The following is a 23,466-nucleotide window of genomic DNA, read 5'->3' as shown; positions in this document are numbered from 1 at the left end:
AGACTCAAGGAGCACATTTAACAGTCTGGGATGCAGCTACTGGATGTGTTTGTTTGTTTTCTTCAAACCTGGCTGCAATTATGTATTTATGTAATAATCTCTGCTGCAGCAGCTTCGTTTAAAAAGGCGATGCTCATTCCTGTGGAGTGGAATTATTTGGGTTAAAGGACTTTCCAGATGTTATCCATGAACAGCAAACACCAGCAATGCTCCTACCTGAGGAGTGACCAAAAATTACTTGTGGTAAACATCTCCTAGGCCTGGAAACATTTTTACAGCCCCCTCAAGTGTTTCTTTTTTGCTGGTTTGGAAAGCTATGAGGGATTAGCCTTTAAAATTGCCCTTTCCTGGCTATGATTCCTGTCTGGGTTTATCCAGCTCGGAGTGTTTTATATTAGGGGCTGATTAATAAGCTGCAAGGGCCAGGCTGTGCAGTGAGGCCTCCAAGTCACCCTGGATGTCTGGTCACAGCCACCCTCTTCCCAAAAATCTGACTGGGAGCTGCCAGGGGTTGGGAATGGAGCTGGCTGCAGGCTGATCTTCCTGGAATCCACCGGGATGCTCTCACGATCCTCCTTGGGAGCACCCCAACACCCACACCTCCCAAGGCACTGCTGCGCCTTAGAAACCATAATTGAAGAGTTAAAAATCCCTGCTTTTATTTCCTGTCAGCTCCTCCCCTCCACTTCTGGCAATTCCCACCCACTCCTTGGCCAGCTCTGCTCCCAAGCCCAGGATTTAGCACCATCTGAATGACGAGGTCGTTGGGCATTTTTACCACACGCACACCAAAAGCCTAAAATCCAAACTTTGCTCAGCAAATGCTGTGGGGTGACATCACGACTGGGACACGGTGGCTTCCCTGGATGGAGCCATTCAGACACAACAAAGTTCCTAAATCCTGGTGAAGCCCTTTTTATCTCCACTGCGCGACTGCTGTGAGCTGCAGCATTATCTGCAGGCTGAAAGGACACGGGCACGGAGCAGCAGTGGCTGCACGCTGCCTTTGTCAGCCACCTACAAAGCAAACGAGCTTAATTCCCAAGGATAAAGGTCCTTTCTGACTTGGAAAATCCCTGAGGAGGGGTGCTGTAAGCCAGGAGGGAGCAGCACAGGGAATGGAGGGACAGCAGCACAGGAGAGCAATGAGATGAGCTGGGCCCAGCACCTTCCTTCGGGGGAATAAATGGGGACAATTCTCTGGGATTCAATTCTGAGAGGGATCTGGGACAAGGGATGGAGGGACAGGAGCCAGGGAATGGCTCCCACTGCCAGAGGGCAGGGATGGGTGCAAGATTGGGAACTGGGAATTCCTGGCTGGGCTGGAATTCCCAGAGCAGCTGGGGCTGCCCTGGATCCCTGGCAGTGCCCAAGGCCAGGCTGGAATAACCTGGGATAGTGGAAGGTGTGCCACCATGGCAGGGGTGGGACTGAACGGCCCTGAAGTCCTTTTTCAAGCCAGCCCCATTCCATGATTCCATAATTCAGGGAAAAGCAGGAGCACAACACCTCTCCTGTGCCTCTTTCACCCAGAATTAGCACTTTCTTTTCCGACAGATGCAGGAAAAAAAGGGGGGGGGGGGGGGCTGGGGGGGGCTTTGCTTCAGCAGCCAAGAGGAACTGCTGGACTTCTGCACTTCCTCTTCCTCGTGGTCCTACAAAGAACCTGACATCTCCTGATCAGCCAGCTCTGGAAAAGATATCCATTCCGGAACCAGGAAATTGTGCCTTTTCCAGCAATCCTTGGCTCCCAAAGCCATTCAGGGCATTTTTCTGCATTGGCCCATATGTTATTCCCATTATTATCATGATCCTCCCTGAGCTGTTCCATTCTTGGGATTCCCAGATGCCGGGGAAGTGCCCAACTCGGGATGAGGATCCCACAGGCTGTGCTGGGAGTGCATAAACCCACGGGAGGTGTGGGGATAAGGGACGAAGAGATCCACGGGAGAACTGTGAGGTTTGCACCCCAAATCCCCTCCTGAGGTCTTTGTGGAGCTCTTCCTTTCCTGAAGAAGTCTGTGGAGCCCCACGGACTGGGATCAGTGGGGAAGGAGACGGACAAGGAGATGGGGAGCAGTGTCATGAGCACGGCGCAGGATTCCCCATCTCCCACAGATCCGGAGGGTGGCTCGGTCCCACCCCAGCCATTCCCACCAGCAGGACAACGTGTCACCGTGGAAGTGTCCTCGTGGAATGAGGGGACAGCAGCTGCTCATCCCTGAGCTAACGAGGAGGCAGCATGATCCATTCCCCCAGGATCACCACCAGCTCCGTGCTGGACCCAGCTGCTGCTCCCTCCGACCCCAGGGGTTCCCGGCCCTTCCCAATCCCAAATCGCTGAGCCTCATGCCTTTATCTCCAACCTCTCCATCCCTCCTTGCCTGAATCTTCCCAGAGCCTCCTCTCCCAGGGTGACCCAGAGGAAAGAAGCCACGAGCGTGCCAAAGTCCAGCTTCTCCTGAATTCAGTAAATCACGGGATTTTCCGCCCCATGTTTACCCCAACAGGGCAGATTCCCTGGAATACACCAGGGTTTTTAAGCAAAGGCTCTCAAACCAGAGCTGTCTCTGCAATGCATGCAAAGTGATGGAAAATCCTTGGTGGATTGGCAGGAACCCCTGGATCTCCTTTGTGAAAGGGTCAGAGGCACCGTCAGGGCTCCCGGTCCCCTCAGCACATCCCTGACGAGAAACCCAGGCTGCACTGAGGAATTTGGGACAAAAAAATGGCACAGCACACCCCGCTCCTCGCTCAGGCCCTTCTCCATCAGCCATCCCTGGATCCTGTGGGCAGGGACCCCCTCGGAAGCAAAGCAGCACCCCACTCACCAAGGCCACCCCAAGAGCTCCACGCTGGCCACCAGCCTCCGAAACACCAGCACCTGCCTTCTCCTGGAGCTTCTTCAGGAAAGGAAGAGCTCCACAAGCACCTCAGGAGGAGGTTCTGGGTGCAAACCCCCCAGCTTTCCTGCGGATCTCTTCATGCCTTGCTCCCACACCTCCCGTGTGTCCCAAATCCCTCTCAGAATTGAATCCCGGTGAATTCTCCCCATTTATTCCCCCGAAGGAAGGTGCTGGTCCCAGCTCATCTCATTGCTCTCCTGTTGGAACCCCAGGTGTCCCTCAGACACTCTCGGATGTTCCAGGCCCAGGGCAGAAGCCTCTGAGACCCTGGCAGGCAGCCAGAAACCCCTGTGGTTTTGAATCTGACCCATGGAACAATTTACCAACCTTGCAGGGAGAACAAGAAATCACAAAAGTTTAGATGTTATAATAGAAGTAGTCACAAAGTGAAAGGAAGGATTTTTGAGTGCTGTACAGGGGGGTTTTAGGCCTTGTACAGAGGGGTCTGAGTTTTGCACATGGGGGTCAGAGGTTCTAAGATGGAGGGATTTGGGCGTGCCCTGTCCTCCTTCTTTCTCCTTCCTATCCTCCTGTTCTTGGTGATGTTGGCACTCCCAGATTGGTTTGGAGTAGAAAGTCACTGTTCAATATAGGTGATAGGCATTGGGGAAAAACTATAAACATTTAATAGGTGATGTGTGATATAAAAGATGGCACCAGCCCTTGGGCCAGACACAGAGGGAGAAGGAGTCAGGGAGAATGCCAGGGAGTCTGTGTGCCTTGGGATAACGTGCAAGGAACTGCCTTGAGACCGGATGACTGAAGACTGCTGAGTCTTTCTTTGAGGGCACGGGCTGGAGGAGAGACTTGAGCACCACCCGGGGTCACCCCAATCCGGGGGAGATTCCGCCACTCTCCTGTGCTGCTGTCCCTCCATTCCCTGGCTTACAGCACCCCTCTCCTCAGGGATTTTCCAAGCCCTGCCACCACGTGCCATTAGAGGGCAATGAAGAATTTCGTGGGATGTCCCCAAGCCCTTCCGGCACCTCCTGGCACTCAGCTGGGACAGAGGCCTCCAGGACACCAAAAACATGCTCTGAGGATCCCATTTCCTGGATTTCCATGCCAGGAAACAGCATCCCTGTGCCTGCCTGGGTCATTCCCAACCCAACCCCTCTGATGGCCACCTTGAGCCTTTCCAGAGTGGACAACAGATTTCCTGGCTTTCCTCTTTTCCTCCTCCTTGTACCTTATCCAGAGAGGTCAGAGCAAGCTGAGGACGACGATTTGGAAGGTTTATAAACAAAGGAAGAGAAAATTCCACGTGGGATGAGTCCTCCACAACCAGCCCAGCAGCCCTTACAATGACTCAAACGATGCAAATAATCCTATTCACGGCAGATTATAATTAATTATTATTATTGGTTTTATAATTATTGTCATCATCATCATCATGAAAATTATTCCCCGCTTTTGTTAATCTCATTTTTTTTCAAAAGTGAGAGTTCCTTTTTGGGGATTAACTCCTAATGTTCTCCAATTAACTCCAAATATTCAGGATCTGCTGCACAGATTGTTTAGAAAAATACAATTTCTGGACACCTTTTTCATTCAGATCTAAGTTGAAAACCAGCACATTTCCTCACTGATTTACAGGAAAAAGCAGGCAAAAATGGCATAGTGGGTGAAACCAAGGGAAAACAGGAGTCAAAAACTGCATTTAGAATAAAAAGTCCTCCACAACCCCTATTCTTGGAAGTGCCCTCATCCCCATTATTCCAGGGCACTATTTATATATTGTGAATATAGAATGTATTTTTATATATTACATATAATATTTATATTATTGTATATATATATAAATATTTATATATTCCAGGGTAATATTTATATATTGTGAATACATACTATATTTTATGTTATATATTATATTATATTATATTATATTATATTATATTATATTATATTATATTATATTATATTATATTATATTATATTATATTATATTATATATTACATTATATTATATTATTAGATATATTATTATATTATATATTTTAATATATTATATAATATATATATTACTATATATAATATTTATGTACTCCAGGGCAATATTTATATATATTGTGAATATATACTATATTTTATATATTACACATAATATTAATATATATAATATATAATAGACAATATATTATATATAATATATGATATATTGTATGTAATATATAATATAAAATATAAAATATAAAATATATAATATATAATATATAATATATAATATATAATATATAATATATAATATATAATATATAATATATAATATATAATATGTGTTTAACATATATCATATACCATATACCATATACCATATATTATATATTATATATTATATATTATATATTATATATTATATATTATATATTATATATTATATATCATATATTATATATTATATATTATATATCATATATCATATATTATATATTATATATGTTAGTATTAATATTAATATTAGATGCAATATTAATATATCCCAGAGCAATATTTCTATATGATGCCTATATAAAATTTCACCCCCCATATGCTGCGCTTTGGTGCCTTTAGTGCCACCTGCTCACTGTGCTGTGATTGAGGGGTGGCACCAGGGAGCTGGGACAGACCCCGGCCTGTCCTCCCTGCCCGGTGTGTCCCTTGGCATGGCTGGACAGGGGAGAGGTGGCAGTGGCTCACCTCGTGCTCCTGGCACTGCTGGCATCAGCCCTGCCTTTCCAAGGGCTGGGAAGGGACTCATCCCAGGGAAGGGATTCATCCCAGGGAAGGGACTCATCCCAGGAAACGGATTCATCCCAGGGAACAGACTCATCCCAGGGAAGGGATTCATCCCAGGGAACGGACTCATCCCAGGGAAGGGATTCATCCCAGGAAAGGGATTCATCCCAGGAAAGGGATTCATCCCAGGGAAGGGACTCATCCCAGGGAAGGGACTCATCCCAGGGAAGGGATTCATCCCAGGGAAGGGACTCATCCCAGCCCGGGGGTGGACTCGCAGTTGTGCAAGGAGATTACTCCAGATTGCAAATTTCCTCCCCATCTGCTCCCGCCTGCTATCTCAGCCCGGAGCTCGGCGGTGAATCAGCAGCAGCTGCAAAGGGTGGATCGGCTCCCAGGTGGGAATTTGCACATCCCAGGCTGGGATCAAACGGGCTCCTGCCTGCGCTGCTGCCAGCAGGAACTCGGCTCGGAGCTCACACCTCTGCAGGGAGCTCTGGGAACACCCTGACACCAACCTGGGGATCACAGGCTGCACTGGGATGGGAGGGACCCTAAAGCCCATCCATCCCAGCCCTGGCATGGCAGGGACACCTCCCACTGTCCCAGGCTGCTCCAAGCCCTGTCCAGCCTGGCCTGGGACACTTCCAAAGATCCAGGGCAATCTGCAACCACTCGCAGCAGCTCCTGCAATTTTTCAATGTCTCAGTAAACTGAATCTTTAAATAGCCCAAGCTTTACATTCTCTGCACAGGAAACTCATGGGGAAAAAAAACAATTCTTCAATAAGCTGTGCAATGAATTTAAACTGCCAGAGGGCAGGGTTAGATGGGATATTGGGAAAAAAAAAATCCTTCCCTGTGGGGGTGGGCAGGCCCTGGTACAGGTGCCCAGGGAAGCTGTGGCTGCCCTCGAATCCCTGGAAGTGCCCTAGGCCAGGTTGGATGGGGTTTGGAGCAATCTGGGATGGTGGAAGGTGTCCCTTGGGTTGGAACTGGATGGGCTTTAAGGTCCCTCCCAGCCCAAAGCAGTCTGGAATTCCACGATTGTATCAGGCACCCCAGCACTGTAACAGCTGAATAGGAAATGTCCCACAAACATCTTTATCCCAGTGTCCCTGACCTCCTGCCCAACTCACCCTGGTTCTGCTGAGTTTACATCCCAAGGGAACATCCCACTTCCCCAGAGCTGGATCCGTGATTTTCATTAGCCATTACTGCTGAACTTCATGGCATTTTCCTGCTGGCTCCCAAATTCAAATCCCACTTGGTCACATTTTGTTTTCCCCTCCAGAATGCCATTCCTGTTTCTCCATCACGTCCTGCTAACTGCTGCACGCCCTGCACAGCTCAGGAGGAGATGCCTCAGCATGTGGCACTGCCTCATCCGAGGTTGTTCCCAGCCTCTGGAGGTGACCAGGGGCTCAGCCTCCTGTCCTGGAGGTGACAGCTCCAGCCATCACCACCACGGCGTGGGACGTGGGCAGCCAAACACTGCCCGGACTGAGATCATCTGTTCATTTGATCATTTGATCATTTGTTCATTTGATCATTTGTTCATTTGATCATTTGGTCATTTATTTGATCATTTATTTGCTCATTTGATCATTTGATCATTTGCTCATTTGTTCATTTGATCATTCATTTGATCATTTGATCATTTGTTTATTTGATAATTTGTTCATTTGTTCATTTGAACACTTGATCATTTGATCATTTGCTCACTTGATCATTTGTTTATTTGATCATTTATTTGATCATTTATTTGATCATTTGATCATTTGCTCATTTGATCATTCATTTGATCATTTGTTCATTTGATCATTTGTTCATTTGATCATTTGTTCATTTGATCATTCATTTGATCATTTGATTGATCATTTATTTGCTCATTTGATCATTTGCTCATTTGATCATTTGCTCATTTGATCATTTGCTCATTTGTTTGCAAGACTCTGAGGTCAGGCTGAGCCTGTGCAAGGCAAACCAGCAGCGCTCAGCAGCCAGAGGGAATCCAGGATGGAACATCAGAGGGGAAAGGGCTATATCCCTCTGTGAGCTGGGAACTGGCACCTCAGGCTGGGATCAAACAGCTTCTGCCTGAGCTGCTGCCAGCACAGACTCCAGCCCAGAGCTCTGGGACACGGAGAAACATCCGTGACACAAAAGAGGGAATGACAGAACCCCAGGATGGGCTGGGGTGGCTGCAGCTGTCACTGCAAGGCCTCTAGGAGCAGTTACCAACAAGGGAGCAGCAGGGATGAGTGTCTGAAGCTCCTGGGAGCAGGACGGTCCTGCCCAGCCCAGGGATGCTGTGGATGGAGCAGCTGGGAAGAGGCATCTCCCAAAGGCTCTCCAGGGGCTCCTCACCTGGTCACAGATGAGCTCCCACTTCTTCTCGTTGTCGTACTGCCGCAGGAGCCGGGCTTTGTCGGGAGGCAGGTTCATGGCATTCTGTGGAGAGACAGCAACATTGTCAGGCATCCACCAGGGCCAAACCCAGCTGCAGCAAACCAAGGCGGCGTGGCTGCGGTTGTTGAATTATTTCCTGTGAATTCCTGGTGCCAGAGCTGCTCAGGAACGTTCCCCTCCCCGTGTTGGTTTTGGCCCCAAAAGCGCCGGTGAATCACGAGGCACCCAAGGGCAGAGCTGGGACACACGAGGTGAGCGACTGAGGGCCAGCCCTGAGCTCTAGTTCCTGGGGTTTTAGGAAAAAAATGTTCCCTGTGAGGCTGGTGGCCCTGGCAGAGCTTCCCAGAGCAGCTGTGGCTGTCCCTGGGAGTGTCCAAGCCAGGTTGGACAGGGCTTGGAGCAGTCTGGGATGGAGGAAGGTGTCCCTGCCCATGGGATGAGCTTTAAAGTCCCTTCCAATCCAAACAGGTTTTGCATTCTGTGACCATCCACCTCCCTCCAGCAGAGAGGAGAGGATTCCCTGAGCTGCCACAGCACGGGAGCCACTCTGTGCCCCAGCCAGGTCCCACTCCTGAGGGAAACACCCCCACTGAACTGGGGCTGCAGGACAGTCCTCTCCCAATAGCACCATGGAATCCCACTCCATTTTACTCCAACAGCTATCCCGGCTGGAAAAGTCACCACTCTCCACCTTATCTGGATGACACAGATCCTGGAGCCAGGATTGCTGCTGCCCAACCCCCAGAGACAACAATCCCAGACTGTGAGTGACAGGAGTCAGAAGGAAGGGGAGAGGCAGCAATTATCTGATCCCTATCGTTCCTGGCTCCTTTGATGTGAGCTCTCCTTCCAGGACAGCTCTGGGAAGGGCGGCTTTCCCAAGAGCCCTGTCCCAGAATGTGCAGCATATCTGACGTGCTTGTGCTCCTGGAGAACCCAGGACAGTGGATGGGACCCAGGAGCACCTGGATGGGACCCAGGAACACCTGGATGGGACCCAGGAGCACCTGGAGAGCTCTGCAAACACCAGGTCTGGGAAGGATCCCGATCAGCCCGGCCGAGCACAGCAAGGCCAAGTGGTGGGTGGAGAATCTGCTGAGCACCTCTTGGGCTTCAGCATCTCCTGGGCTCCAGCTGGAATTCCCAGACTGGCCCCAGTTAACCCTTGGGGACCACAGGCCCCTGGCAGTCCATTTCCAGTCAGGAGGAGCCGGCCGGTCCCGGTGGCACCGGACACAACAATAAATCAGGAATCAATAAATCAGAGTTTCGGACTGAAATCCCACTCCAGGGACACCTTCTCCAGCTGTGTGACACACAGCCTCCAGATTTATTCCAACAGGCTGTCGTGGAGGTCCCTGGAACCATCCCAGACCCATTCTCTTCCCTTCCTTCCCTTTGTTTCCTTGCACAAACCCCGTCCCAGGGAAGGGAAGGATGGGGGCAAGCAGCACCTGTTGGGATCAGCCAACCAGGACACCTCACTGGCACCTGGAAAATCAGAATTCAAGGGAGCTCCTGGCAGGATCACAGGTGCCAAGGGCGATTCTGTGCCAGGGGATGCAGTGCTGACCACGCTGATGGGCACCAGGAGAGCCTTGGGAATGAGGGACAGCTGAGGATTTGCTCCATCCTGGCCACGGAGTGTTCCTGCTCCTGGGGATCCCCTCCACACCTCCTGCTCCCATGGCTGCTCCTCCCCGAGCTTGTTTTCCATCAGATAACAATGACTCTTTCTCCTGCTCATCTCTGCTGTCATGTTGACAGTATTTACAGGCTCTGATCATATCTCTGCTTGCTTCTCCTCTCAGTCTCTCACCAGGCACCTTATCAGCTCCGCTTATCATTTCATGCACTTCTTGGTATTTTTCCTGAGGGCTCTTCCAGCGCCATTCCTCACTCCTGAGCCATATTTCACAGCTCCACTGGCTCTCAGCTGGAGGAAAAGCTCCAGTGTTTACCTGCAATGCAGCCCTTGTCAAGCTCTGATCTCCTTGGAGCTGATCAGCTTAGGCACCCCCCGGCTGGCACCGGGACAGGAAACCTGCCTGGAAACCTGGCAGGGCTGAGAGCCTGCAAGAGGGAAAACAGGAGCCAGGCAGCACCATCTCTCCATGATCTCCGTGCCAAACGGAGCCATCTGATCTCAGTCTGCAGCGGGAAGTGCTTTGCTCTGCTCCACACCACCACCCCAGGGCCCTCAGCAGCTCACTCCAGACATTCCTGCCCTCTCCCGCAGGGAAAATCCTCTCTGGGCACCCAGAGCCAGGCTCAGCTCCCCGTGGGCAACCTAGCACCTACTCACTTGCCAAAAAGAGATTTAAAGTGGCATGGGCAGGACCAGGGGTCACTCCACAGTCCCTCCAGTCCTTGGCTTGAGCTCTGCTGGAGGGAACTGGGAAGGAAAGAACCACCTTGGTTACCTGCAGGTGGCTGTGGCACATTCTTCTCTCTCTCAGGATTTTTCATAGAGGAGCACAGAGGGAAGAAAGAGAAAACAATTTCCATTCCCGCTCCTTGTTTTTCCCATGTGGAATGTGTTTGGAGAATTGTTTCCCTGGGGTGATTGCTTGGTTGGATTCTGGTGGGGATTGTTTGAGCCTGATGGCCAATCCAACCCACCTGTGGCTGCACTCTCAGAGAGGGTCACGAGTTGTGAGTTAGATATGGTAGTTAGAACAAGTAGGTTTGTAGTTTTAGTATCTCCTTTAAATAGTATATTAATGCATTATAGTATAGTTATAATAAAGAAATCATTCAGCCTTCTGAGCTAGAGTCAGACATCAGCATTTCTTCCCACTGGGTTCACCTGCATTTACAATACCTGCACACCTGCATTTACAATACCTGCACAGCCTGAGGGAGGTTTAGATCTGCCAGTGAGTGCCCAAAGGAGGGGCACAGGGATGAGGAAGGGTCTGCAAGGGACACATGTGGAGCACTTGAGGTCACTTGGTTTGTTCAGCTGCAGAAGAGGAGGCTGAGGGGACACATCCCAGTCTGGAGCTTCCTCCTGAGGGACCTCTGCTCTCTGTGATCCCAGGCAGAACCTGGGGAATGCCTGGAGCTGTGCTGTGGAATTTTAGATTGGATTTCAGGGAAAGGCTCTTCCCCCAGAGGTGCTGGCACTGCCCAGGCTCCCCAGGAAATGGGCACATCCCCAAAAGCTCCAGGAGGGTTTGGACACCAGGGATGCCCGGGGTGGGATTTTGGGGTGTCTGTGTAAGGCGAGGAGCTGGATCCATGATCCTTCTCACTCAGGATATTTCAGGATTCTGCCCCATATTCTCTCTGAAACCTGGGCTAAGGATTTCCTTATTCTCAACAGCCACTCCCTGCTGGTAAAGGGGATCCTAAACCACAATATTTTTACCTCCATGGGAAGCAGTAGGGGTTTTTTTACATCCCTGCATGGCACTACCCCAAGTGGCTCCTGAAATGCAAGTGCTCTGCTCCCAGGTCCCTAACTGCAGGCACAGCAGCAGGAGCTGAGGCAGAGCTACTGAACTGGCTCCAGGTTTGCTGCAGTCACACCCAACCAGACACATGGGTCGTCTGGATCTCTTATTCCCTGTGGATCCCTGGAATGACTCACCAACGTCTCCTGGCCACTTCCAGCTCTTACAACCCTGGGCTTCACACATCCCAGTGCTCTTTAGTTAATGACAGGTCTATGTCCTGTGGTTTCCCTTTCCATCTTTTCCCAATTAGGGCTTTGGAGGCTTCTGAGAGCAGAACTATTCCCTTCCTAAAACAATCCAAGCTCCTGCCTGTGTCCCCTGTGTCACCACCTGTGGCAAGCACATTTCTCTCTCTCTCAGGATTTTTCATAGAGGAGCACAGAGATAAAAAAAGAGAAAACAATTTCTATTTTTGCTCCTTGTTTTGCCCATGTGGAATGTGCTTGGAGAATTGTTTACCTGGGGGTGATTGCTGGGTTGGATTCTGGTGAGGATTGTTTGGGGCTGGTGGCCAATCCAACCCACCTGTGGCTGCACTCTCAGAGAGGGTCACGAGTTGTGAGTTAGATATGGTAGTTAGGAAAGTAGGTTTGTACTTTTAGTATCTCCTTTAAATGGGATATTAATGTATTCTAGCATAGTTATAATAAAGAAATCATTCAGCCTTCTGAGCTGGAGTCAGACATCAGCATTTTTTCCCATTGGGTTCACCTGCATTTTACAATAACCACCCACTTGTGCAGCTGGAGACCCTTTGCCAGCAGAGCAGATTTCCAGCAGCTCAGAGCAGATTTCCAGCAGCTCAGGAAGAGCTGCACCTTTAACTGGATCCCCAGATTCCACGAGGATCCCATAAAACCCTCTTCTGTCAGTGGGAACCGCAGCTGAAGCAGCCTCTCCTCGTGCCCCACTGCTCTGCATCCTCATTTCCATCCTCATCCTCATCCTCATCCCTGGCTGGCCCTGCCAGGCATGGCTCTTCCCAAGCACAATCCAGGTTAAAAATAAATTTTTGGCTGGGCTGTTTTGCCCCCCTGGCCGAGCAGCCGAGCCCAGGTGAGCTCTGCAGCTTCTCCCCGCTCCTTCCTCCCCATGCTCGGGAGATCAGCCCCACCTTCCTCACTCACAACTTTCCACGACCTCACGGTGCTTCCAGGCCTGGGGAGGGGGGAAAAGGTGGTTCCAGGCCTGGGGAGGGGGGAAAAGCCAAGCTCTGGCACGTCCTCCTGCCTGGAGAGGCTGCAGGAAACCGGAGCCCTCCGCTTCCGACTGCTCAGCAACACCTCCCAGCACAAACCTGGAGGAACCACAGCTGGATCCTGCACAGCCTCCTGCTGTCTGCAAGGGCTCCTGGCCAAGCCCTTCCTGGCTCCAGGAACACGGGACTTCGCTGTTCCCATCCCCGAATTCCAAAGTTATTCGTGTCTGCTGCTCCGTGCCAAACGATCTAGGTAAGGTTTCCATTCCTTTGGTTTGCTCTGGGTTGGCTGGATAAGGCTGGGCCTTAAATTAATCACAGTAGCAGATGGAAAACTGGGGGGAGTACAAGCAGACCTCCAAAATATTAAATTGCTGAAGAGTTAAAAATAAAACCAGAGTGCAACAAGGAAATTTATGTATTTTTAACCTATGAAACAAAGCCCAGCTCCATCCAAACTGGCGGAGCCTCCAATTCCAGGTTTTGGCACTAAAAATCTCATTTGTGGACTGACCCGCAGGATTTGGGCACTGCCACCACGGCTTGGCTTCGTCCTTGGTCTCAGAGATGTCCCTTGGGATTGTCCTGCTGTCCCCTTCCATGGAAAAAGGGCACTGAGGCAGCCACACGTGGTGGCCCCAGGCCTTGGGGGCAAAGTGCTCCTGCAGCCAGCATTATCCAGGGAAAATGCTGACACACATCCCACGTGTCAGAGCAGGATAAAGCACCCAGCTGGACAGGGAAGCACCAGCAGATGCCTCCAGGTGCCACCTGCAGCCCAGGTCACACCAGCACCAGCTCCAGTGCCAGCGGTGGAACGGCTGAGCTGTGCTTTTTCCAACTTATTCCTCGTTTTCCTCAGGATTAAAAGGCCCAATGTTTTGGAAAACCAGCGTAGGAGCAACTCAACTGACTCAAAAGCATGAGCACTGCTAATTAATAGCACTGCTAATTAATAGCATCGGGCTGCTGCTCTTATTGATCACATCACCTTCAAGTCCGCATCCCTTTTCTTAATGAATCCTGACATTAATTGTGCTGGGAAGGAGCACAGAGTCCTCCTGATCCATTTCTTCCCATGAACGGCCCTGGGTGTGTCAGCAGGAGCTCATGAAGCCCTAAAATGTGGGATGTCCTCTCCATCCAATGGATGGGGATGGAAAAAGGCAGGAAAGCAGAGCCTGGCAAGGGAAGGGGAGTCTGACCAACACCAGCGCTGGAGGAAGGGGCATTAAAAACCATCCCAGCAAAGGGTTAAACTCCCCACTTCCATAAAGGCACTGCTGACCTTGAAAGGAATAAAGGGATCCCAGGAAAACCTCACCTGGCAGGACACACCCTGATGTGGCAGGTGAGGGTGAAGGGAATTCCCACTCCTCCTCCGTGAGCCACTGCACAGTAACTCAAACTCCTGGGAATTAATCCCCAGCTGGCTTTCTCCTCCTGTCCTCCCTCTGACTGGGATTACTCCCACCTTCCACTGCTCCCAGAGAGATGGAAAAGCAAACCTGGATCGTTTCTGGCTTCCCAGAAGCCACACTTAGGAACAGCACTTAGGAAAAAGATCAGGGCTTTAAAACACTTCAAACAAGTCTCGGTCCTCGTGACTCAGACTTGCACACCCACATCAAAGCTCTGCTCTTAGTCCAGGCTTCAAGGACTCCCTAACCTCACCTGGAACTTCCCAATCTGAGTTTATTCTCCAGCCTGTCACACTTCCCAGTTCCTCAGGTTCAGCACAGCACTTTGCCTGAAGCTCTCCAGGGTTTATCTCACTGCCTCCACCACGACGAGCTGCGATCCTCATTTTTCCTGCATTTTAGTCAGGGCTGTTTCAAGGCAGGGCCTGAAGTATTTTTAACTTTTATTAATATCCAGTGAGTTCTTACAAAGCAGACCCACAACTGGCTCATAAGGCGAGTCCATACCTCCCACCTCCATAGCACTGAGGCAGAGCAGCCCTTCCCTGCCTGGAGGGAGCCTGAGAACCAAATCCCAGCTCCTGAGGGGATCCAAGTTCCCTTCCTGGCACTGAGCTGCCCACATCCTCCCAGTGACCAGCATCCAAGAGCAACCAAATTCCAAAACCATGAAAGAGAGAATGAAAAGCACCATAAATCAGTTCAGATGGGTTCATGTGACACTGTCACCCTTGGCTATCAGAGATGTGATGGCAGAGGCTGGAAATGTTCCCTCACAATCCCTAAATGGAGCTGGTGTGAAAAGGAACCAGTTTAGAACGAGGAGGGTGCCCGGGCAGGAGCAAACCCAGGGCTCTGTGCTCATCCTTTGAGGCTGGAGCAGGACAACTCATCCTGTGCTCATCCTTTGAGGCTGGAGCAGGACAACTTCCCAACTCTCATCCTCTCCTGGGACAACCAAGGGGACAGGGGCTGTTTGGTGGTGGCTTGGAGCCATCAGGAGTCACCAGTGGGACCTCCTGCCTCACCCTACTCACTGAATCACCTCTAACCTGAGGTTTACTACAGGTCTGCAACATCTGGCTACAGCATTAAGGGGTGCATGTGGCACCTGGGGACAGGGGCTGAAGTGGCCTTGGCAGTGCTGGAGGAATGGTTGGATCTGATGATCCTAGAGGCCTTTTCCAACCTCAGTCATTCCGTGATTCTTCATCCTAACACGCTTCCCAGGTGAAGCACACGTTGAGCAGATCACCCACAGCACAGCAGGGCAGAGCCAACCAGGCCTCTTTAGCCTGGGGGAAAATTCCCAAAACCCCACAATCATCCAGGTGGGAAGAGACCTTGAAGGTTATCGAGTTCATCAACCCTAAACCACATCCAGAGACCTCCTGAACACTCCCAGAGATGGTGACTCCACCACATCCTTGGGCAGCTCATTCCAATGCCTGACTGCTCTTCCAGGGGGAAAAAAAAAAATCCCAATATTTAACCTGAACCTCCCCTAGTGCAATTTAGGGTCATTTCCTGTCAAGCCTTCACCTGGGACATGGCAGAAGACCCCAAGTTCACCTCACTCCACCCTCCTGTCCAGGAGCTGTAGACATCAATGAGGCTCCCCCTGGGCCTGCTCTTCTCCAGACAAAAATTCCAGAAGAAACTACAAAACTCCGTAAGAAGCAGATCCTGGCCCCAAAGCCTGCTCACTTGCCATGGCTGGAGAAGGTTCCTCACCCTGCCCTAACTGTGACCCTTTCTGCAGAAAAAGTCTCTGTGTAGCTCCAGGAGCTGCCTACCAAAACAACCTCGGGATTTTTGTACAGCACTAAAATTTAATTTCAGGGCCTGGCCTGTAAAACAGCCCTTAATATTCTCCTAGAATATTAAAATGCAACTTTTTGCAATTTTCTGTGCTACTTAACTTCCCAGCCCTGCTCTGGTGTGTTTATTTAGGAAAGCCAGAGGCAACTGAAGAGAGCTCCAAGTTCCCTGACTTTATGAGGAATCCAAGCTAGGCTAAAATTAAATGTGCTTATTGTTCTAATCCTCCTTCTCCTCTCCTGTTTTTTTTTTTTTATTATTAAACTTGTCTTTGATCTAAAAATACCAATGCTCTGCATGCACCAGGCCTTTCTCCTCCTGAAGATGCCCCAGATCCGTAGGGAAGAGCAGGAGAAGCTCCCACAGCACGGAGGGACCTGCTGAGGAGAGAGGGCATGGCGTGTGGAGCTCATCCTTGGGAAATGATTGGGGAAAAAAAAAACCCAAGGCAAACTTTTGAATTCTGGATCCATGATTCCCCAGCGTGCATCTCTGTGGGCCTGAGAAACATCTACTTCATATTTGGAAGGGGAGAGCTGGGATGTAGCAAACTGTGGTGACAACCTGCGGTTCCTCAGCTGATAAGGGAGCATCCAGGGATGCTGTGGAAGGGAAGGGGGAATATTCCTTGGGACACCATCTCCTCCTGGGTGTTTGTGGACAGCTGGCCCTGCTACAAATCAGCCTGGAGTCCTGAGGGCAACGAGGCTGGTGAGGGGCTTGGAACACAAACCCTGTGAGGAACGTTTGGAGGAGCTGGGGTTGTTCAGCCTGGAGAAGAGGAGGCTCAGGGGTGACCTCGTTGCTCTCCACAACTCCCTGAAGGGAGGTGCAGACAGCTGGGGTCGGTCTCTTCCACCGGGCAGCACTGACAGAACAAGAGGACACAGCCTCACGCTGCATCAGGGAAGGTACAGGTTGGATATTGGGAAAAAAAAAATCCACCAAAAGAATAATAAAGCACTGGAATTGTCTTCCCAGGGAGGTGGTGGAGTCACCATCTCTGGATGTGTTTAAAAAAAGACTGGACGTGGCACTTGGTGCTATAGTCTGGTTGAGGTGTGAGGGCATGGGTTGGACTCGATGATCTTAGAGGTCTCTTCCAACCTCATTATTCTGTGATTCTGTGATTCTGTGATTCTGTGATTCTGTGATTCTGTGATTCTGTGATTCTCATGGAGCCTGGCTTGGAGACAGACAGGGGTTCCTGCCCACGGGGCTGTCAGAACCCAGAATGTCCCTCAGACACTCTCAGATGTTCCAGGCCCAGGTCAGAAGCCTCTGAGACCCTGGCAGGCAGCCAGAAACCCCTGTGGTTTTGAATCTGACCCATGGAACAATTTACCAACCTTGCAGGGAGAACAAGAAATCACAAAAGTTTAGATATTACAGTAGAAGTAGTCACAAAGTGAAAGGAAGGATCTTTGAGTGCTGGACAGGGGGGTTTTAGGCCTTGTACAGAGGGGTCTGAGTTTTGTGCATGGGGTCAGAGGTTCTAAGATGGAGGGATTTGGGTGTGCCCTGTCCTCCTTCTTTCTCCTTCCTGTCCTCCTGTTCTTGGTGATGTTGGCACTCCCAGATTGGTTTAGAGTAGAAAGCCACTGTTCAATATAGGTGATAGGCATTGGGGAAAAACCCTAAACATTTAATAGGTGATGTGTGATATAAAAGATGGCACCAGCCCCCTGGGCAGTGAGAGGGTGTCAGGGACAGTGTCAGTGTGTGTGTGTGCCTCTGTCTGACCTGCTGAAAGAACTGCAGCAGCTCAGGAAGAAAATCTTTTAGATAACACAAAATAAACTACCTGAAGACCAAACGACTAAAGACTACTAAATCTTTCTTTAAAAGCACGAGTTAAAAGAGAGACTTCTCCACCTCTCGAGGTCACCCCAGTCTGGCGATGCCCATGTGCAAGGCAGACTCTCACATTCCTATTTTTTGCCACCCCTGTGGTTTTCCATGAGTTTTCTGAGCCCTGTCCTTCGTCCCTCCCCACGTGCAGCTCTCTGATCAGCACTGCCATTTGCACGTTTCTCATAAATTAGCATTTCCTTCCCAGCTCTCCCCAGAGGTTAATCCGGGCACTGTAGGGGTGGAAGCAGCGACTGGGAGCCGCTGCGGGATCGGGATCGCTCCCTGAGTGCTGGGATAGAGGGAGATGAGGGACTCTTCCTCATGGCAAGGGTGGCCAGGCATTGCCACGGGCTGCCCAGGGCAGGGGAAATCCCCATTCCTGGAGGAATTTAAAGCCATGAGGATGTGGCACTTGGGAACACGGGGCACGGCTGGATTGGAGATCTTGGAGAGCTTCTCCAGCCTTGAGGATTCTCTGATTCTCTGATCCTAAACCTCTTCTCCTCACACAGCAAGTGGGGCCTCACTGGGAGAGCCATGATGACTCCAACCCCACTGAGGGAACTTTATCCAGGAAAGCTCCGGAAGGTTTTGGGGACCGAGGGCTGCAGTGACCACAGAGCTGCTTGTTCCTCTCAAAAATCCAGACTCAGCTTCGTGGCCTCACGTTTTGGGGAAGCTGAAACCTCATTAATTCACCACTGGAAAAGAACTCCATGGTAGGAACGCTTCAAAGGCCAAGCCAGGCCTGACTCACTCCAAGCTCTGAGCTCGTCCCGTGGCTTCACTAAATCACTCACTGCTGATAAGGCAAGCCACAAAATCCAAAATTAAAGCCCTTTGAGTGAAAAGTCAGAGAAAGCAGCTCCCAAAGAACCAAGATGTGTATTCCAAAGGCTGGGAATTGCACAGATGGTGGGCAGTGCCCACGAGTCCATTCATGGGGCAGCCCCGAGTGCTGCGAGCTGCAGGGCACAAAGATGCTGGGAAATGCACACAAAAGGGGTCCCAGCAATTTTTACATCTTTTCCACTCCCGTGCTGCCTCACAGCAGCACAGAGATCAGTGAGGTCCAAGCACCCCTACAATTATCCCAAATACACCAAGGGATTTCGCTTTTTCCCTGGAACCTTTCCCCAGATCCCACTAAAAAAGCAGCTTTGCTGTGAGTCAGAAGATCCCATCCCCTCGTGCTGTTCCCTACAAACCCTCTGGAAGTGGAGCATGTGTCACCCGTGGGACTGCACTGCTGCTCACCCATCAGCTGCTCAGGAGGAAAAGGAACATTCCGGGCAGCGGCTTCCGAAGCCGGGCTGGCAGCTGTGCACAGCCCACTGCACCACAGCTGGATGGCATTTTGGGAAGGAATTCCTCCCTGTCAGGGTGGGAAGGCCTGGGCACAGATTCCCAGAGCAGCTGTGGCTGCCCCAGGATCCCTGGAAGTGCCCAAGGCCAGGTTGGAGTGCCCTGGGATAGTGGAAGTTGTGGATGGGATGGGATTTAATATTCCATCCCAAAGCAGTCTGGGATTCTGTGATTTCTGTGATATTCCTGAGGATGAGAAGGGATTTTCCAAGGGTGGGTGGGACAAAACCCCTCCGAGCTCCCCTCACATGGAGGATCCCTCACTTCCCCTCCAAAGGGATGAGCTGGTCAGGGACGTCAGCCAAATCAACCTCATTCAGGAAAAGCTGGATAAAATTCACATCAAAACACTTAAACATCACCTAACTGTAATTTTTAAGGCAGTTGATGATCCCAAATTATCCGACAGTCACTTCTATGATAGAGATAACGTGCATTTTCCCATCAGAAATCATGGAATTTCAGAGAGGCTTGGATTGGGAAGGACCTTAAAGCTCATCCCATCCACCCCTGCCATGGCAGGGACACCTCCCACTGTGCCAGGCTGCTCCCAGCCCTGTCCAACCTGGCCTTGGGCACTGCCAGGGATGCCACAGCTTCTCTGGACAACCTGTGCCCACAAACACTCTCCTCACATGATGGAGAGAAATCCATGGAATTCATTCCAAGTGAGCTTCTTATGCAACACCAACTGAGATTTGAACTGCAGCGCCCACGAGAAACCCCCACGTGGCAAAATCCCACCTCCACCCCCACACAAACAGATGGAAAACATCCCTCCCAAAGCCAGAATAAACCACAGGGATGTGTTTAAAGGGACACAAATAAAATCCAGGAGCAAACCCAACCCATGGGGCCGGGGGTTCAGTCCCAGGACGGAGGGAACCCTGATGGATGCTGCTCTAGGAACAAAACCTTCCTTTGAATAATATTAAGGGTCGGATAAACCAAGAAAAATAAATGAAGTCAGGGATAAAAAGCCTGGCCCGGGGCCTGGTCCCAGGTTTTCTGTCTCCAGTGAATGTCAGCACGAGCCCTCCTTGGAAAACCACGTCCCAGACAAAACCACTGCTTTGGAGGCAGCCAGGAACTCACTCAGATGCTCAGGACTGGAGCCTTGGGAGCCTATTTTTAATTTTTTAATTTTCCCTGAGCTCCCTTCTCTTCCCAACATCCTCCAGCCAATCCAGGTCTCTGCACTCCCCTCACGCTGCCCAGAGGGAGCAGATAAATCAAAAGAACTCCTTCAAAAAATGCAAATTATTTACATCCCTCTTTGCTGCACTCAAGTACTTGCTGAACAGGGAAAGCAATTTATTTGGAAGTCTATTACACCTAAAAATGTAAACACCAGAAAAGGCTCTCACACACCAAGCCTCAATCCCAAGGGAATTTTTCAGAGCAAGTTACAAACTTGGATTTATACTGGAAATATTTACAGGTCTCTCTACTGCAGGCACCACTCCAGCCTGGCAGAGGAGATGCAAGGAAGCCAAAATAAACCCAAATCCTGTGATTTTCCAGCCCTAAGGAGCAATAATTCCTGCAGCAGGGCTGCTGTGTCCTGTGCTCTGGTGTCGCTGTCCCTGAGGCTCCCTGACATTGTCTGCCTGGGCTGGCAATAAATAAATCACTAAAAACGTGTCTCACACACACGTGGGCATTGTGTGAGTGATTTTAAGTGACTAAAAACCAGCATTTCCAGACACCAGCCCTGCTTTTTGCTGCTTCACCGGACACAAACTGCACGTCACCTTTCTGAAATATCTTTCCTGAAGTGTTCAAGGCTCCACGGATTTGCCAAGAATGAGGCATGAGGATTTCAGGGAATGCAGGTGGCCCTGAGCAAACACCTCTGGCCTGCCCTCCCTTTGCTCCCTTCCCAGAAAACCTGGCCTTTGCTGTGTCCTAATTCCCAATTCATCCATATCCCTGCCTGCTCCCTCCTCCTGGGCACGGATATTTTACACATGTCAGAGCCAGGAATGCACCAGGCTTAAGTTTCCCTGGATCTGGGGGAGTTCATCCCCACTTTCATTGGATTTCCATGGACCTCAGGATGGATAACTCCACTTTTCTTGAGTTTCCCTGGGACTGGGGGTGTTTAAACCTTATTTCTTTGAGTTTCCCTCGACCTAGGGGGGTTTAAACCTAATTTCCTCGATTTACCCTGGATCTAGGGGTGTTTAAACCTTATTTCTTTCCATTTCCCTGGATCTAGGGGGGTTTAAACCTTATTTCCTCAACTTAGCCTGGATCTAGGGGGGTTTAAATCTTATTTCTTTCCATTTCCCTGGATCTAGGGGGGTTTAAACCTTATTTCTTTGAATTTCCCTACATCTAGGGGGTTTAAACCTTATTTTTTTGAGTTACCCTGGATCTAGGGTGGTTTGAACCTTATTTCCTCAACTTACCCTGGATCTAGGGGGGTTTATCCCCACTTGTCTTAAGTTTCATGGATCTGGGGGATTTATCCCTTTTTTCCTTGAGTTTTCCTGGATTTGAGGGGGTTTATCCCCCTTCCCTTTTATTTTCCTGGATCTGAGGGTGGGGGTCCTTTATTTCATAGAGTTTCTGTGGATCTGGATGGGTTTATCTCCCTTCCCTCTTATTTCCCTGGATCTGGGAGGTGTTTCTTCCCTATTTCCCTGAGTTTCCCTGCATCTCAGGTGGTTTATCCTTTTTTCCTGGAGTTTTCCTGGAGGGGCCATACAAGGAGCAGCTGAGGGCATTTGCTTTGTGAAAAAGACTGAGGGGAGATTTATCCCACTTTGGAGCTTCCTCCTGAGGGATCACTTTGCTTATTCCTTAAGCACTTTTACTGTGGCTGTCCCAAAAGCAGTCCCAAAGGTAGGTGCCAGACCAATAAATGTTTGAACTCGCCCATAAAATCCCTACTAGGTTACTTTTTCCAAATAAATCTGTGGCTGTGCTGGCTGGGCTCCCATTCCTGAGGCAGTTCTGGATGCTATTTTTAATCTCTGTGAGAAGATGAATCCCAAATTTGTGGACAATGTAAGCAGGTACCTAAACTCAGGAAAAGAAGGGAGAGGGAGAGAAAAGAGAAAAGAGAAAAAAGAGAAAAGAGAAAAGAGAAAAGAGAAAAGAGAAAAGAGAGAAAAGAGAAAAAAGAGAAAAGAGAAAAGAGAAAAGAGAAAAAAGAGAAAAGAGAAAAGAGAAAAAAGAGAAAAGAGAAAAAAGAGAAAAGAGAAAAAAGAGAAAAGAGAAAAGAGATTTCTCTCCAGCTTCTGTCATCCCAGAGTCATCCTTACAACTGAATCCCACAGGATTTCTCATCTGATGCCAACAGATGTTTACAATTCCCTTTGTTTATCCACAAATACATTTCTAATTTCATCTTTTCATGTCAGACACACTTCACCTGCTCACCCTCCCAGACATCCACCTCGTGATTTTCCTGCTGCAGGAAGCCTGTGACCAGACAAAACTTGGATTTCATCAGAATTCCCTTTGATTCCCTTAAAACAATCAGAATTGTGATGGAGAATTGTGCTGCAACACCACATACTGGTATTTCCTGCCAGGAGCACACCGAGGGTGCTGCCAAAATCATGGAATCATGGAATCACTGAGGTTGGAATAGACCTCCAAGTCCACTGAATCCAACCTGTGATGGATCACCCAGCCCAGAGCACTCAAGCTACGGTGCTGATGGCACAAAAATGGGGAAATTATTCCACACACCTGCTCTTCCTCAGGTTCCCTAAGGCACAACTAATTCAGCCTAATTCCTGGCTGAATTCAGGATGGTTCTGGAGAAGGAAGCTGGATTCAGTTATCAGTGAATATCCAAGGACTGTGAGGTGCAGATCCCAGGCAGAAGGAGCTGGGCTGGCTGTCAGCACAATCAGGAACTGAACAGATTCAGGCTTCAAGACAGAAACAGCCAAAAATGATTTATAAAGAGGTTTTTCTGGGAATATTTTAGTCCCCAAGTCCTTCCCCTGGGGGCAGGTGCCTGTGGCATGTGGCACCTGTGTGCAAGGGTGTCACCCATGAGTGAAACCCCGGGATTTTCAGGTCTGGCTTTGGAAGTGCTGACACGAAGAGAGCTTTGTGAAAGGAGCCCTGGCTCTCCTCGGCTTCCCCTGCCAGGAGCTGGGAATGGGAATTGGGTTAAAGAGCTCCTGGGCTCCCAGGCAGAGCATGGCATGGAATGAAAACGAGCCCTGGCCGGCACATGACCGGGATGAGCAGCAGGATTAATCCCACCCTGGCACCAGGAACAACCAGCTCCCAGCCTGGCGTCGGGACAAGCACCGGGCCAGGCTGGAAATACCTCAAATTCCACTT

At 49.8% G+C, this 23,466-nt stretch overlaps 1 protein-coding gene across 8 annotated transcripts in view; it reads right to left on the bottom strand.

Moving 5' to 3' along the window:
- The window catches only part of FMNL2 (formin like 2), a 128,239-nt gene that overhangs the window by 51,148 nt on the left and 53,625 nt on the right, over window positions 1–23,466 (bottom strand). For all 8 annotated transcript variants that reach the window (XM_053982591.1, XM_053982587.1, XM_053982590.1 and 5 more), the window contains exon 2: window positions 7,991–8,074. In XM_053982591.1, the coding sequence (XP_053838566.1) occupies window positions 7,991–8,074 (84 nt within the window). The remainder of the gene's footprint in view (window positions 1–7,990; window positions 8,075–23,466) is intronic.

Source organism: Vidua macroura, chromosome 7 (assembly GCF_024509145.1).
Source record: "Vidua macroura isolate BioBank_ID:100142 chromosome 7, ASM2450914v1, whole genome shotgun sequence".
In the NCBI taxonomy this organism is placed as follows: Eukaryota; Metazoa; Chordata; class Aves; order Passeriformes; family Viduidae; genus Vidua; species Vidua macroura.
Note: the sequence above shows the minus strand (reverse complement) of the source record. Positions and strands in the feature narration are given on the sequence as shown.